The 17,136-nt window shown below is 20.2% G+C and overlaps 1 protein-coding gene across 1 annotated transcript in view; it reads left to right on the top strand.

Moving 5' to 3' along the window:
* The window catches only part of LOC122715541 (lachesin-like), a 101,269-nt gene extending 85,351 nt beyond the window's left edge, over window positions 1-15,918 (top strand). Inside the window, exons 7-10 of the mRNA XM_043937809.1 lie at window positions 3,226-3,363; window positions 3,476-3,595; window positions 10,390-10,557; window positions 15,629-15,918. Of these exons, the coding sequence (XP_043793744.1) occupies window positions 3,226-3,363; window positions 3,476-3,595; window positions 10,390-10,557; window positions 15,629-15,918 (716 nt within the window). The remainder of the gene's footprint in view (window positions 1-3,225; window positions 3,364-3,475; window positions 3,596-10,389; window positions 10,558-15,628) is intronic.
* The last annotated feature ends 1,218 nt before the right edge of the window (window positions 15,919-17,136 follow it).

The following is a 17,136-nucleotide window of genomic DNA, read 5'->3' as shown; positions in this document are numbered from 1 at the left end:
TGATCTTTCTTCTATTTCCCATTTTGGATCATGATAAATTGAACGTTCTCCATATAGTAGTAATATCTTGAAGGTTTGAGTTTCCTTCAAATTATTCTGAATTTTCATCCATAACTCTGACTATCCATTTTTAATTTTTAATTTATTGAAGAGATGGTGGGTTTCTTGGCAAATCGCGAGTTATATTTTTGTAATTACTGACGTTATACCATGTTAATCTAGCCTTGTCGGGAATTTAAACGGAATTCGATGATTTATGATTTACAAGCTCATTAATTAGCGATTTCCGTTGGAACAGCTAACAAGCTGTTCGACGGATTTACGGAAGTTTGCTTTTCAACTGCAGTTTTCCTTACGTAAAATTAATCCCCCCACAGTGTAATAAAATTACGAGGAATTCAAAATAAACAAGTTAAAATATAATTGAGGCAAGAGAAAAGTAGCTTCATTTTCATTAACTTTGGGGAAATTGAAAAATATTTCTTATAAAATTATTATTCTGGGTTGAAATTAAAAAAGGAAATGTGATTAAAAAAATATTTTTCTTTTTACACAATACGTATTGATCGTTAAATCGATAAATCTTTATTTCGAATCTTTAAAATTTGATACTGTTTTGGATATACACAAACATATCGAAGAAATTATTATTTTGTATTGATAATAAACAATAAAATACACAATTTATTAATTTATTGTTTTCTTATTAAAAATAAAAAGAATATGTATGTCGATATTTTTTTCATATATTATTTCATATTATAAATAATTTAATAAATAAAATCATTTTAAATTCGTATTACAAAAAACAATAATCCAAAATCAGTAATAAATGGTTTATTTTTCATTTGACCGGCAAACAATATATAAAGTATTTTTTTACGAATATTAAATATAATAATTTAAAATTGCTAAAAATTTACTTCTACTGCAAGATTTTCAAATATTTTCTTACTTATAAAAAGATATTTACTTTTAATAATTGTTATGTATATGTTGCAATCATTCTGAATAGTATTGTGAAGACTTTTGTTATTCAGCAATCGTTCATTAAAAAATTATTAACGAAAATGTTTCTTCGAAATAGTTTAGATTAATTTTAATCAAATGTGTCACTAGACAATTGATGGGCATAGATTAATAAAACTAGTCCAAATCTAATGCAAATCATTAAATCTAATAGTTAAATAAATTTTTTTAATTTTAATTTGGGATAAAATTAAATTTAAAATTAAATTTAAAATTAAAATTATAAAAGGTAAATTGATTCATATCAAACAAAAATTTATTTAATTTCTGGATTTGTTTTATTTGGATTGAATTAGATTAACTTAATAACTTTTTAAACAATAACTACTAATTAAAATTTTCACAACACCATTCAATGTGATGATTTTGATATTAAAAAATCATCTAAATCAGAGAATAATAATATTTTCTTATTGTCATTCCTTATTAATATGTTTTATTATCAAATACCATCATTTTTTTATGATTCAATTCAAGGATTTTTCACATAATTTCATGTAAATATTACACAAAAAATTTTTTCGTAAATTTTTATTATTAATTTTAATATTGTAATGTAACGTTTAAAATATTATAAAATAGTTATTAAATTTTATCTATACGAAAAGACGTTTATTCTAATAAATTATATTACAATGATATTATATTATATCGTAATGATAGCATCTCAAACGATAAAGTAATATAATAATATAGTTTCCTTAATTAATTCTTACGGACAACATCTTGAAGAGAAATGATAGCCTCGAGCACCTTCGTAAATTTTAATAACGAAAATTTCTACGTAACAATGATAAATTTTAATGTCATTAACATTTAGACAGAATGCTGTGATTGTTAATGAAAAGTTGAGAAATACACGATATACATTTGCTATTCGAGCGAACGATCATATTATTTTATGCTATTATGTAATTAAATCAGAGATTTACGAGTTTATGAAGCTACTCTTATACCTCGAAATTCTTAGAGAATCGATGTTTTCGCAAGTTTAAAGCAAGGCACATTAAGAATAGCAAGAGAAAGGATAGCTTGTGTCTCTGTGCAATATTCTGGCAGAGAGAAAGAACAAGTGTAATAAATTGCATTAAAACGTTTACTCTCGACTAATTTTTTCTTGAATGAATTTTAGTGTTACGATTATGAGGTGAATAATTGAAAAATGTTTAAATATTTGTTTGAAATAGATCTTTCTAAATATATATAAATAGTAATATATTCGAAAATTCTTGAATAGAAAATATGATTTCATATTTATACGAAATATTTTTTCGTTTTAGACAATTTTAAGATATTTATTTTGAATTGCATGCAACTAAAATTCATATTTTATTATTATTAAATTTCTTTATAAATGTTCTTTAAAAATTCTTTATAATTCTTAAAATATTATTCATCAAAATTTCTATTTTATTTTTTATTTGTATTACTTCATTTTATAATTATAAGTATATATAATTATTTTATAATAATTTATTTGGAAGATAAATTATTTTAATATTTATTATTTGATTTCATTATAAAAATATAAAAATGTTTTTTTGTAGTATAATAATCTTGTACATGGATTTAAAATAAGTCTAAAATAATATTCATATTTTTTTTTATATTTTTTCATTTACATGATATTGTTGATCTGAAATATAATGTATGTATTTTTTAATTTATATACAGAGAATTTTAATATTAATTATTTTCTAATTAATTAATTTTAATTAATTTTAATTAATTTTAATTATTAATTATTTTCTATTCTTTATTATTTTTTATAATCAAAAATTTGATAAATAAATCAATTGAAAATAATTTATTTCTCAAATAAAATTTCATAAATTTATTTTCAAACATCTTTATTTTTAATGAATTTATTTGTTATTTTATTTAAATTAATCATTTTTTCTTTTTATATTTTATTTCTATTTCAAATAAAAAATATCCAGTTCTGATATCAAATATCTTAAAACTTTCAATAAAAGTTTGCCTTTATATATATAACAATTCTTTTCTTATTCATAGATATGTATAATAATAAAAATATATGAATATATATTATATATAAATATTTTATGTCATTATATTAAAAATAAAAATAAAAATAAAAAATCATAAAAATAAATATAAAAATAAAATTTTGAAAAACCTAGTAAGCTATTTAATTAGATTAATAAAATCTTAACGAGTAATTATCTTATTTAGTGTCCGCAGTGAGCGAATATCAAGGCGAAGAGTTGAAACTGACAAAGATTTCAAGAAATGAGATGGGAGTTTATCTCTGTATCGCGAGCAACGGTGTGCCACCAGCGGTCAGCAAACGTATTTTTATCAACGTTCATTGTGAGTAATAATGATTACACCGTAATAGTAATTGATAATTTACTGATTGCATTCTATACGAAACGAAAGAAAACATTGTACTAAAAATCCTATCTGGGATTCTGTTTCACAGTCTCACCGGTAATTCATGTGCCTAATCAACTGGTAGGTGCTCCTCTGAGTACAGATGTGGTCTTGGAATGTTTTGTCGAGGCTTCGCCTAAATCGATTAATTATTGGGTCAAGGATAACGGTAAGATTTTCTTTTTTGATAATTTCTAATCTTTTGTGTAACATTGCGAGAGATTGAAATTATTTTATAATGGAGAATAGGATAAAATGGAATTTAACTTTTTTATGTTGGGTAAACTAGGATAAAATAAAGAATATTCATTTAAAATTATTTAAAATTACAAAATCTTTATTCATGAAAATTATTAATCTACATAAAACTTTAAATTTTAAGATGAAAACTATTAATCTATATAAAATAATTATAAAGATGAATAGAACATTTAACATTTAAAATATAAAACATAAACATAAAATATAAATATAAAAGCTAAAAACTCAGAATTTTTTATGAATAATAATATAAATATTATCTTCTTTTTCCATGCTGATGCATTTATATATAGGTCAACAATTATATATAGATCAACAATTAATATGTCTATTCAATCAAATGATTTTAAAACAGAATAAATTGTATATTTCGCAAGAAATGTTTCCATTTTACTTTATATAAAATATTTCTTAAATAAAAAAAACGTAAAATTTATTGGAAAACTATATAACAAAAACAACTCAATCAAATGAATAGTTAAAAACTTGAAAGGAATATAACATAATTAATTTTTTCGATAATCAAGTAGAAATACATATGAAAGACAGTCTTTTAAATTTTTAATAGAATCATATGATTTTAAATATAGTAATCGATTTCGATTATAAAATTTATTTATGTCTTGAAAAATTATTAATTTAAAAAATATAATTTAAACTTTGTCAAATTTAATATATACAAAATAAAAAGAATAGGAATAATAAACAATTATAAATAAGAATCATGTTTTTTGTTTTCTATATAATAAATTTTGCAAATTCAATATGTTCTAATTTTTTAACATAATTAGATTAATATTTTTTTGTAGAAATATCAATTGTATTTAAAACTACATGATTCCATTTAAAAAATATATGTCATTTTCATGCAATGTCTATCTGATAATCTACAAAAATACTAATTACATCTTTGAAACTATTCAATTCTTGTCTGAGTTTTTTTTTTTTAATGATTGATAATTTTTCATAATTTACATATTTTGTTTGTAATCAGATATCTTTATATATATATATATATCATTTTAATCTAAAATTATCTAAAATCTTCCATTTTATTATATATACATGTAGACATATTTTAAAAAAGTTTCATTATTTACATTTTAACTTGAGATAAAAAAAATAAGATTAAGTTGAAAAATACAGTATAAAAATTATAAAATCGAATACTTTACTTATCTCAATATTTTTAATATTTAAGTTAAAAAATAGTTATTATACTATTATATTGAAACTTTTAAATTTTAAATTTGTCATGTTTTGATATATGTATATAAGAAAACGTTTTCATGAGATTATAGTAAATCATAAAATGCTTTGATAATTTAAATTCATGCTTTATTCTTTAAGAATAAATTTTATTTTATTTTTTTTTCTTAAATTACGTACAAATTGAGATGTAATAATCTTATCAAAATCAAATAATTACATATATTAAATAATTGCAAAGCGGAATACGAAAATTTGAAATAAGTTTAAATAAATATTCGAAAATTGAAATATTTCCATAAGCAAATACTTGAGAATATTTTATTTACCAAAATCATAGGTAAATATTATTTTCTTATTAATTATATTTATATATAATTCCGTATAAATGAAATATTTGTTTTTCATTTAATTGAATCGCAACAAATATCGAAAATAAGTTCGTTTTATTTTTATTTCTTATTTCTTGTATAATTAAAACTAAATTTTTTTATATGTATATTATACATATATAGAATATCTCAATATAATATATATTCAAGAAAAAATTTAAATTAATTTTTCATGAATAACTAAGTAAAATATAGAATAAAATTTCTTCATTTAAAATTTTACTATTATTTTATTATTATTTTCGAAAAACAAAATTTATATAAATATCGATTGAATCTTATTTATTAAATTATAAACAATTTAAGTTTGTATTAGATAAAAATAAAATGTAAATAGAAATCGCTCTATCTGCATTACATTGTCCTTGCCTTCATCTAATAATTATTAATTCATCACATGAATTAAATTGTATTAATTTAAATTGTATTAATTATACTTTAGTAAATAACCATAAATATTTTTATTTAGCAACTTTTATATTTTTTGGGGTCTTTAAAATCCAAAAATATCGCACAAATATATTAACACATATATATGATAAAAAAGTCATATTTAAAAATAATAATATAGGCTTTTCTGAAAAGCTTCTATAAAGAAACAAAAATTTATAATTTTAATTTCATTAAAACATGCAGAAATCGCTTGTGTATCATAAAATTTTTTAAGCTTTGAAAAATATTATTTTCTGAATGCACAAATGAAAAATAAAATATTAAACATATTCATTTCTATAAGAAAGAGTAAACTTAACTGTATGAAAGAAGTTTTTTCGGTATATTATTTAATTTTTTATTAAATATTTTCTTTAGAATTCTGTTTAATGTTCTGTTTAAATTTTGTAAAAGCAATATAATTGTTATAAAAGTATATTCAACTAATTTTTTTTTCGATTTTCTTTTTATTCTTTGATACATTTTAAGATGCAAAAATTATGCATTATATAATATAATAATGCATTCTATTTATAACATTTTCTTATACTAATCAATTTAAAAGTGTGCTCGATCTATCAATCAAAAATAGGAACCCAAAAATCACTCCGTTAACATTAATGTGATTACAAATCGTATCTTATCCGTTTCCTTTAAAAATCGATATCATGAAAAACTAATTTCGTACAAATCAAGATCTAAGCAGGAAGCTCTCTAGTTCTTCTACTATTTCTGTTATAAAAGCTAAGACATTATCTGATAAAAAGAAAAACTACTCGAATATTTCAAACGACTATTATTTAATGATATTTATATCGATATATAAATGAATAAATAAATGAAATTATTTAAAATCTCGTATCTTATCTCGTATAAAATGAATGAAAATTTTATCTATTTTTTGATATATTTAAAGTTTTTATAAATGAATAAATGAATAAAAAAATAATAAGTTATAAATAACGATCTGATAATAAATAATTTTTATAAATAAATGGAAATAGAATAGAAGTATCATTTCTGAATATTATAATTGATATAATTTATTTTGTCATATTATTCATATATCAATATTTTTAAGTCTTCTATAAATATAGAAATATACATATAGTTGCTCACAAAAATATTTGAACATTATTTAAAATTTGAAATTTAAAGTAAATTTGATAAATTTATTTTATTGAAAGATTGATTTTTGATTAGGAATTTCTAGTTTATCAAAACTTGAAATATTGCAAAATAATTGTAATTATATTTAAAACTTTTTAAAGAATTCAATCTTATAAAAAATGAATATAATAAAATAGTTATCCAAATTTCAATTATCTAAATATATAGAAAGAATATATTTAAACTATTAAAATATATTAGTAATTTTATATTAAATATATTAATTATATTAAATAATTATAATTATAAATAATTAATTATATTAAATATAATTAATTTTTTATATTAAATATATGTGTAATCAAATGTATGTATTTGAAATAAACTGTAAAAAGATTCTGAGAAATGTTAGATTGGAAAGATATCTAAAAACAATTAATTTATTTTACATATACTATATTTTTTTCATTATGTATATATTATTTTAAATGTTCATATTTGAAAATTATTTAATTTCTAATTGTAATCACAAATTTTCTTTCTAATCAATTATTCGAAAGACAGTTTATCAGAGAAATTTTATTTGCTTTAGATAATCAAAGTTTTAAAATCAATATTTAATTAGAGAAAAAAAAACAAATTATTAATTGGTACATCTTATATGTATATCCGTTTATCTTATAATTCACGCATTTTTTAATAATATATAAAATAAAATAGTGATTATTATTGTAGATATAATGAAATAGCCAAATATTTAATAATTTAAATGCAATTGTGATACAATACATAATACAATATACGAATATATACAATCTTGATATTACAATTTACTCATAATACGTTCATTACTATTTCAATATAGATATATTCAATATACTTATACATTTAAATATTTGCAATTTAAAATCATATTTTTGTTACAATTAAACTAATATACAATATCCATATATTTCTATATTTAAAATTAGACAGATGTAAATATGGATATATTATTTACGCATTTAATTTTTTTAAATTAAAATTATTCTAAATAAACAAAAATTAAAATTTGAAAAACTCTTTATTAATAATATTTTATTTTATTTAACAATCGCTTTGAAAATATCATCCCTTTGATATCTCATAACAATATATCTCAATTTTGAGGAGATTAATATATAAAAATCATAAATTCACTCATTTTTATCAGAAACAATGAAATCAAGAGATTATTTACATCTTAGCGAAAAGATCGCTTTAATTAAGTACATTAATTATGATTAAATCGTTTATTTGCAACCTTTATTCTCAAATATGGAATCACAATAAGAAACAGAATATGTCTTCTATTCTAATAGATTTAATACTTCCTTGCAGGAAGTTGGCAAAAAGTAACAGACGAATGCAGGAATGAATTACACTCGGCCGTTCACAAATATATTCTCCGTGCAGTTTGTAGCCTGATAGCTGTATACATACTTTCGTTTCAATGCAATTTCTACGAAACACTTCGTCCCAATGAATTCGTATGTAATTTTCACCTCACATGGAAAATCTGGTAACCCCCTTTTCTCTATTTTGTTTACGTACATACATACAGAATATTCCAAAATAGTATAATTTAAATTTTTGGAGATTTCTAAGATTCGAGAGAAAATTTTTGTTTTGACTTTGTTAACGAATTATGAGTTAGGATGGTATAGATGGAAGAGATAATTTAAGCGTGAAAAGATAAGTCACAAATATACAATTTTTTCATTCGAATTCTTTACTTTATTCGAAACTTCGTTTTTGAATAAAGTTTATAATTAAAAAATTTTTAAATTTGAAAATTAAAAAAAATTAAAATTATTCTATGTAGAAATAAATAAATATAGGATAAAATTTTATCATTTAAATTTTTATTTTTGTGAAAATTGAAATTGAATTCAATCATTGAATTTTTTTGAAATTCGATTTCCTCGAAAACTAATTTTTAAATGAAAAAATATATTTTCATATGTAGAATAATTTTCTATCGACAGTTTATTTGCTATAAGAAATTATCTAATTTCAATTATACTTACAAAATTTTTAAACTTGATTTACTCAAAAATGATTTCGTTATTTTTATTTTATTTTGAGCCAATCTGTCTGTCTAATTTCATTTATATTATGAATTACTGGCCATATATAATATATATAACGAAAAAATTATGCAATCGATGAATTTTCAAATTCAATTTTCTCGAAAATTAATTTTTATATGAAAAAAATTTATTCTATATTTTTTGCTTATTTATCGAAAACTTATTCATTCTATTCTAATCGGAGAAGTAGCCAATATCGCTTGAAAACTAGAAAATTAGAAAATTCTTTGAATTTGATTTATTTAAAAACGAAACCTTAAATAAAATTGTATTCTATATTTTAAATCAAATATATTCATTTCTGTCTTGTATAGAACATTCTATATATACATATATATGTATGGCATATATGTATACGTGAACATTTTTGTAATAAGGTGACTCGGAGCACGTTTAAGAAGTGAATTTTCGCATACTTTTATACATCGTTCCGTATTCCTTCGCTCGTTTGCAATATTCTCAGACGACCTCGTACATATGAATATCTACCTAGGTATATATCTTATCTTACATTTATCCTTGTCCATTGAAATGGTGAGTAGGTTTCTTTTGTAGTGAAAATTGAAGGCAAATTTGTTAACCTTTGGTAGTTTTAAGTAGGAAGGAAAAAGGCGAAGGAGAGCGTGAACATTTGTAATTCAATCGATTTACTTTTGAGGATCTAGTTTCAGTCTAGAAGTCTTCATATACTTCATACTACTATCATTTATTTATTATATACGTATTTTAGTATTATGAAATTGGAATTTGTAAAAGTAAAAGTATTTATTTACTTATATAGAATTCAATAATATACACAATATATCAAAATATACAAAATATACAATATACAAAATATCAAAACCAATGAAAACTCGTTTTTAATAAAAATTTATTAATATATTATTATTATTATTATTGTTATTATTATTATTATTATTATTATTATTATTATTATTATTATTATTATTATTATTATTATTATTATTACTTGTTTATAATTAATTTTTAAAATTTCAATGTTTTTATTTTTGTTTTTTTCAAATATAGAGCAAAACTTTAAATATATGATGTATTTTAGTTTTATAATTCTAATAAAATATTCTTAAACAAAATTATATTCACAACAAAAAATAATAAAAATTTAAAAATAAATAAGACTTACTTAACTTACTTAAAATATTTTTGTTAAAAAAATAAATTCTATGTATAATTCATTATTCTCCAAATAGAAAATTTAAAAATTTTCATAAAATCAAAATTTTTTTAGATTAAATGAATTTTTTGTGAGATTATGTATGAAAATTTCATAACTGATAGAAATTTGTACACAATCTATAAAAGATTTATTTATTTTCATATAGCAATTGATACAAAAACATAATTTATATATTAATAAAATATAAATTTTCTTTTATTTTTTAAATAAATGTCATTTTTATAAAAGTTGTCTGTTTTATTTATTGCAGCGATGATAATATCGAGTCAACAACACGACGTGCAAGCAATCATGAAATCACAGTTCGAGGTTCGAATGATGTTAACTATTCGCAATTTGCAAAAAACTGACGTAGGTAATTATAAGTGTGTGGCCAAAAATTCTCTTGGTGATGTTGAGAGCAGTATTCGATTGTATGGTGAGTATTTATGAACTTATCTTCAATTAACTCTATAGATAATAATCTATAACATGATAAAATAAATTTATTCGCAATATTTATAATTGATTCTGACACTTTTCATTATAAAATTAATTTTTAATTTTAAACAAAATTTTTATTATCTTGTCTCTCTCTTCTTATTTCTTTTCTTTCATTTTTATTAATTAATAATGATATAAATAATGATAAGTAATATTATTTTCCAAATTTTAATGTAAAAGTAAAATTTTTTCTTTTAATTTTATATAATTATTAATTTTATACAATTATTAATTAATTTGCGCGAAATCACTAAAAGGTAGAATAATGTATAAAAATGAATCTTTTTTTGATGTTACAATATTTATTGTAGATTGCTTGATTCTATATTCCCAACGATAATTCTATTTTCAATAGATTCATTAAATATAAATGTATATGTAGAGTAAATAAGAGTAAATAAAATATATAATATAAAAGCCATCTTAAATAGAAATAAGATTAGATTTTTAATTAAAAAAATAAAGATTAAAAAGTTAAAATACAAATAGTATATAAATTCTATTAAATTTTATGATAAATTCTATATTATACAATTATTTTAAAATTATACAATGACAACAAACATTATTCTCTAAAGATTTGAATTAATATTTACATTAATATTTAACAATCTTTAATACTTATAATAGATTTTGATTGCTTTAGAGAATACACATTATAATTTATATATATATATTTATTATTATATTTATATTTATAATTTATTGTATATCGAAATATATTATCACTATCGAATAATAAAGTTATTATAACAAAATTATAAAAGTTTGTTAGTATTGCTAATATATAATATTGCTCTATAATATTGCTCTATAATATTATTCAATTTATTAAAATAAAAACCCTCTTAATATTATTTGCATTTTAATTTTCATATGCAAAAAAAAAATAATTATTTTTTTCAACTAATGAAAAAAGAATTATAAATAATTATATAATTATATATAAGAAATAATAATTATATAAGAAAATGAAATTAAGATTTTTACAAAAAAAAAATCAAATTTCATTGTCTTGATTTTTTGAAGTTATCTCATATTATCTCATAAAATAAATTTTAATTATTTAATAATTAAAATAAATATTTAATAATAATTATAATATTTGATATAATTATATTAAAATAATTTGTATTTTTATATTTTTTTAAAAGAAAAAAATATACGAATCATTTATTATCTCATAAAATAAATTATGATTATTATATTAATAATTATTTTTATTATTTTATTATTATAAAAAATAATAAAATAATCACATTAAAATAATTTGCTTTATATATTTAAAAAAAAAAAGGAAAAGTTAAATTGTCTATTATTTCAAAAATCTGATTGTTAATAACTAAAGAAATAAAGATGGACAGACATAATTGGAATAATCCATTCTGTATTTCAAATAGAAAAATAAAATTCTATTATGTAAGACGAGGTAATTTACTTATTTTTTCTCATTTTAATAATAAAACTAAAATGATTCATTGTATGTATTCTTAAAAGAAAAAAATATCATTTCAAAATAAATTTTAATTATTTCAATTATTACTATATTGCGAGTGTTTATATATTTACAAAAATTTCCAAAACATGTATAATGTACAAAGAAGAATATTCATTTATAAAATCAAAATCTTTTTTTAGATGCCATTCATTTAATTGTAATGATGAAGATAATCATAATCTGCTATAATAATCAAAATACTTCAAAGTGATTCATTTTGTATTCTAAAAAAAAAAAAAAAATTCCGCGGAATAACAAACCGACAATTAATAATACTAAGATCAGTGGTCAGTCCAGCGAATAAGATTTAACAACATTCATGGCGACATTCGAAAGTCCTGACGATAACGAGGGCAGTTGACTCGTCGAGAGCTTACTTAGGTTGATAGCTATTGCACAGGAAATTCGTCTCCGTTCTCTGTTATTTCACGGGTGATACGCAGCTAGGCTAGATGGGTTAACGAGTCTTTGCGGAAGATCCGAGTGGAAATTGTTAGCTGTCGGTGCATCTTGGATGAAAGACTGATCGTGATAGAAATAAAAGAAGCTCGTCTCGAACACGCTTTACAAGCATCCTCACTTTTCCACGGAATCCTCCGGAGGATTTTCTTCTCAATGTCTGCCTCCTTTCGGTCAATCCTCATCTTTGCGCATACGATTTTTCCAATCGGGTCAGAGCACTCGAGGGAACACATGGAGTCAATGCACTCGGCTTGAAGGTCCATGTCCTTCATAAACGTCATGGATTCTTTTGTATTTTAGAAATCAATGTTGTTATATAGGAATTTATTTAGAACAGCATAGATTCTTGTTGAAAAAAAAAAGCGCGAAAGCATCGGTGATGAGTGGAGATGAGATCAAATTGAATATATGTAGTCTAAATATTTTGTTGAGATGTTTTTACAATAATAGTTATATAAAAATTATTTTGAATTATATACTAAAAAATTTTTTATTTATATGATTCTTTTATATTATAGTATATTTTTTTAATATCCTTTTATATTTATATTATATTTCTGATTATTTATCATACATATATGTATATTTATAATAGATAGAAAATATAACTTGTTTTATATAAACAGCTTCTAATATTTTTCGATTAATTATCTTTAATCATATTTTTATAATCATACATTACAACAATGGATTTTTTTTCTTTTTTTCATAAAATATACATTATTTTTATGTTTATCTTATTTATCTTTATTCTCAAAATTAGCAATTAATATTTTTTATTTGTTTTTTTCTTCATGTAATTTTTGATAATTAAAATATACTATTCAAATATACTAACAAACATTCAATTTTTCTAAACACTTTCGTAAATAACTGCTTATAAAATATACTTCTTTAAATGATTTTTTTAAATAGTTAAAAGAGAAAAATTTTTATAATTTTTATAATTTAAAATCGAAATATTTCTATATTTTTAAAATAATTAAATTTTTAAAGTATGATTTATAATTTATTTTGATTACATTAGATAAATATATTTAATCATTATACTCAAAATATTATAAGATCGTAATTCTACAGGATCATTCTTGAGTTAAAAAACGTTTTAAAAAAATATTGGAAATCATATTTTTAAATCCTAACAATATAATATTTAGTAAAAAACAATAAAATACTTTTAAATATTTTGAAGAATCATATCTCATAAAAATAATATTTAAATATTGAGAGATAGAAATAATTTCGCTCTCTCTCTCTCTTTCTCTCTATTATATCTATCTTTCTATCTCTATATCCACTTCTCAATTTGAATATTGGATTTAGTGATTCGATTAATAGTCTGATCCGATATTATAAGAGCTTAATACAGAGAAAAGAAGAGATTGAGAGTTAAAATATATTTGAAGAATATTATTGAAAGATTTTTAGATATTATCTTTCGATAACTAATTGTTAAAATGAAAAATGTTAATAGTATTCGTGATATAATTATAGTGAAATCGATATATATATCGAAATATTATTCAATTTATATTACAGAAGAAATGATAATAATGTAAACATAATAGAATGTATAGATACATAATAGATATAATACATAATAGATACATATATAATAGAAATAATAATAATTAAATAATAATTTTTTGAAATCTGTTGGATCGTTTAGAAAAATTATAATCTATTATTCAATTTATCAATTAATTGTCTAATTAATTGATAATTTTGATTAATAATTATAAATTATTTATTAATTAAATTAAATTGATTAATAATTATAAATTCTATTGTCTAATTTAATATAACAATATATTGATAATTTATTGATAATTAATTTAATTAAAGTTTTTATATGAATTGATTTATTACTTTCCGAAGTATCATTGAATCAGTTGAGTTGAAATATTTGACTTCTACTGCAAAAGCAGCAAAAAGCTCATGAAAGACGAGAAAATTAGAAAGTAAACTTCTTCAGTATGAGTAAGACTTTAATTAGCCAAAGTTTTTTAAGAGCTTCATTCAGTCAAAGTATTTTCTTCCTCTTGCTGCTTTTATCCAATTTAGGCTTTCTCTGTAATTAATCAAGTACAGGAATACTTTGTTTAGTCATAGTCGCAACCAAACTTTATATCAATCTAGTTTCTGACTTTCTCATAAAGAATTCTCAAAATTTTTTTAAAAATAAATATCCGTTAAAATAATGTGTTCTTAATAAAAAAAAATTTTGATTAATTTTTAATAATTTTCATCATTTTATTTTTAAATTTGTAATAAAAATTTTTTAAATTCGAAATATTAATCGATTCATTTTTTTCTTTTTTTATTAAATTATATAAAAATTTATATTATATATAAATTATATAAAAATTATATAGAATTAAATAGAATTTATATAAATATATATAATTTTATTAATATTAATTATTAATTTGAATTCTAACTAATATCCTATTTGAATTATTATTAAGTACTATACAATTTTATAATGTAAAAATTAAAAATTAAGTAAATATTATAAGACAAAAAATACATCAAGGATTATAGTTAAAAGAAAAATCCATTTTTGACTATTTTCCAATTACTATTTAATAATATTTAATATCTATAAAAAATATATAGCATCATCTATAAATTTTATTATAAATTTTATACAATGAAAAGTAAAAAATCAATAATTTTGTAATATTGTTCTACTATATATTGTCATATGTTTTTTATAATAGAAGATAATGTTATATTTCTGTATCTGCGGAAAAAATCTATATGTTCTTCACAAAACAACAATAGATAATCATCTATGTATTCATGAATATTCATTATTAACATAAAGTAACTTTTTTTTCTCTTTTTTTACAGTATTTTAATGTATCTAGTATATATAATCAATCACTATAATAATAATTTTTACAATTTACCAAACGTTTAATTTTTATTCAACTTTTATCTACAATTAAATAAAAATCGAATAACAATTTATAATTCTTTCTCTTACCTTAATCTAAAAATATAATATCCAAAGAGGAATGTCTTCTGTCGTTTGTTTCAGAGATCTCGGGCCCAGCAAAAACGCAAACAGCAGCACGACCATCCTTCTATGACGAGGAGGATGAGACCGTATATGGTTCAGCAGAGATGGAGAAAATGGAGAACAAACCTCTATCCGTTGACAATACGATAAATGGACACCATGTTGGATATCCATCGGTCGCCACACCAGTGCCAACTGTAAGAATGGGTAAGAAGAGGCCAGCAATCGCGAGTTCCAAAGCAGAATATCATCTAGTTTCTAATATTCTCATTGTTTTTGCGCTGATTGTTCATCAAAGATGTCAGTGAATGGACGGATAAAGCTTTGGTTAATCTGTTATATATTATATATAGATATATATACTGAAAATCTAACAGTGTAAGAAAATCGACGTATGGTGCGCTTTGTTCAATTAATCTGGCGCAGATGAAGCGATTTCCCTGATTGAATTATTTTTACATCGTGATTTTATCTGTAGAGAACGTTTTTGAAAAAAATGTTGAATTAAGATTCATATGTTGGACATGATGTAGAAAAAAGATTTCTAAATTGAAAAATTAAATGAATTTTTGTAAAGAATGAAGTGATTTACTTATTTTATTAAAAAATTGAAAATTTTATAGTACAAGTGTTAAATATAAATAATAATTTTAAAAGTAATGTGAAACATTGATATTTAAGATAAAATGATATTTCAAATTATTTGAGATTTTGTTATGAATAGATATAAAGTAAAAATATTTCATAATAATTTTAAAATTTTAATTTTATAAAATTTATTTACGTGAACTTTACTATTTATTTTAAGAAATAAATTATCCTTAGAGTCTGATTTACATTTTATTTACATGAATCAATATCGCATACAATTAACATTTTATAAAAAGTTACAGTCAAAAATTATTCATAATTTAGTTATATTTACATGTTTCTGTAACCAATAATCCACCTATGCTGATATATTTCCATAAAATGAAATTTTGATATAGAATATTGATAGAATATTGATAGAATATTGATTATCCAAACTAATTCTATTCGAATAAGCGATTTTACTAAGAGAAATGCATTACAAAAATAAACGAATCTCTATTAGATATGTGATTAGAAATATGAAATATTATATTCTATATTTCTATATTTAATAATCGATTATTTGAGTAAACAAACTTCGACTAACAAATGTTTTTTTTGTATTTTAAAAGTGAAGAAAAAGTGATATATAATCATCATAAATAATGATTTCAAACTTCTATGAGTTATCTTTTTTTTTCTTTTTTTAAAGAGTTAAACATTTCATAAGTTAAAAAAAATTAATAAGTTAAAAAAGAATTGTAAAAGAATTTGTAAAAGAATTTTTACAAATAGAACAATTTTAGGCAATTTTAGAACAGAAAAATATCCAAAAAAATTAACTTTCAATTCTAGAAATTTGAAACATACAAATTATAAATGTTAAATCATAGCCTAGATATTTTATTGCTTTCAATATTTTCAAATTTCTTGAAATACATTTCCTATATAAA

Source organism: Apis laboriosa, unplaced genomic scaffold (assembly GCF_014066325.1).
Source record: "Apis laboriosa isolate Shangri-la unplaced genomic scaffold, ASM1406632v1 scaffold38_cov145, whole genome shotgun sequence".
NCBI lineage: Eukaryota > Metazoa > Arthropoda > Insecta > Hymenoptera > Apidae > Apis > Apis laboriosa.
Note: the sequence above shows the minus strand (reverse complement) of the source record. Positions and strands in the feature narration are given on the sequence as shown.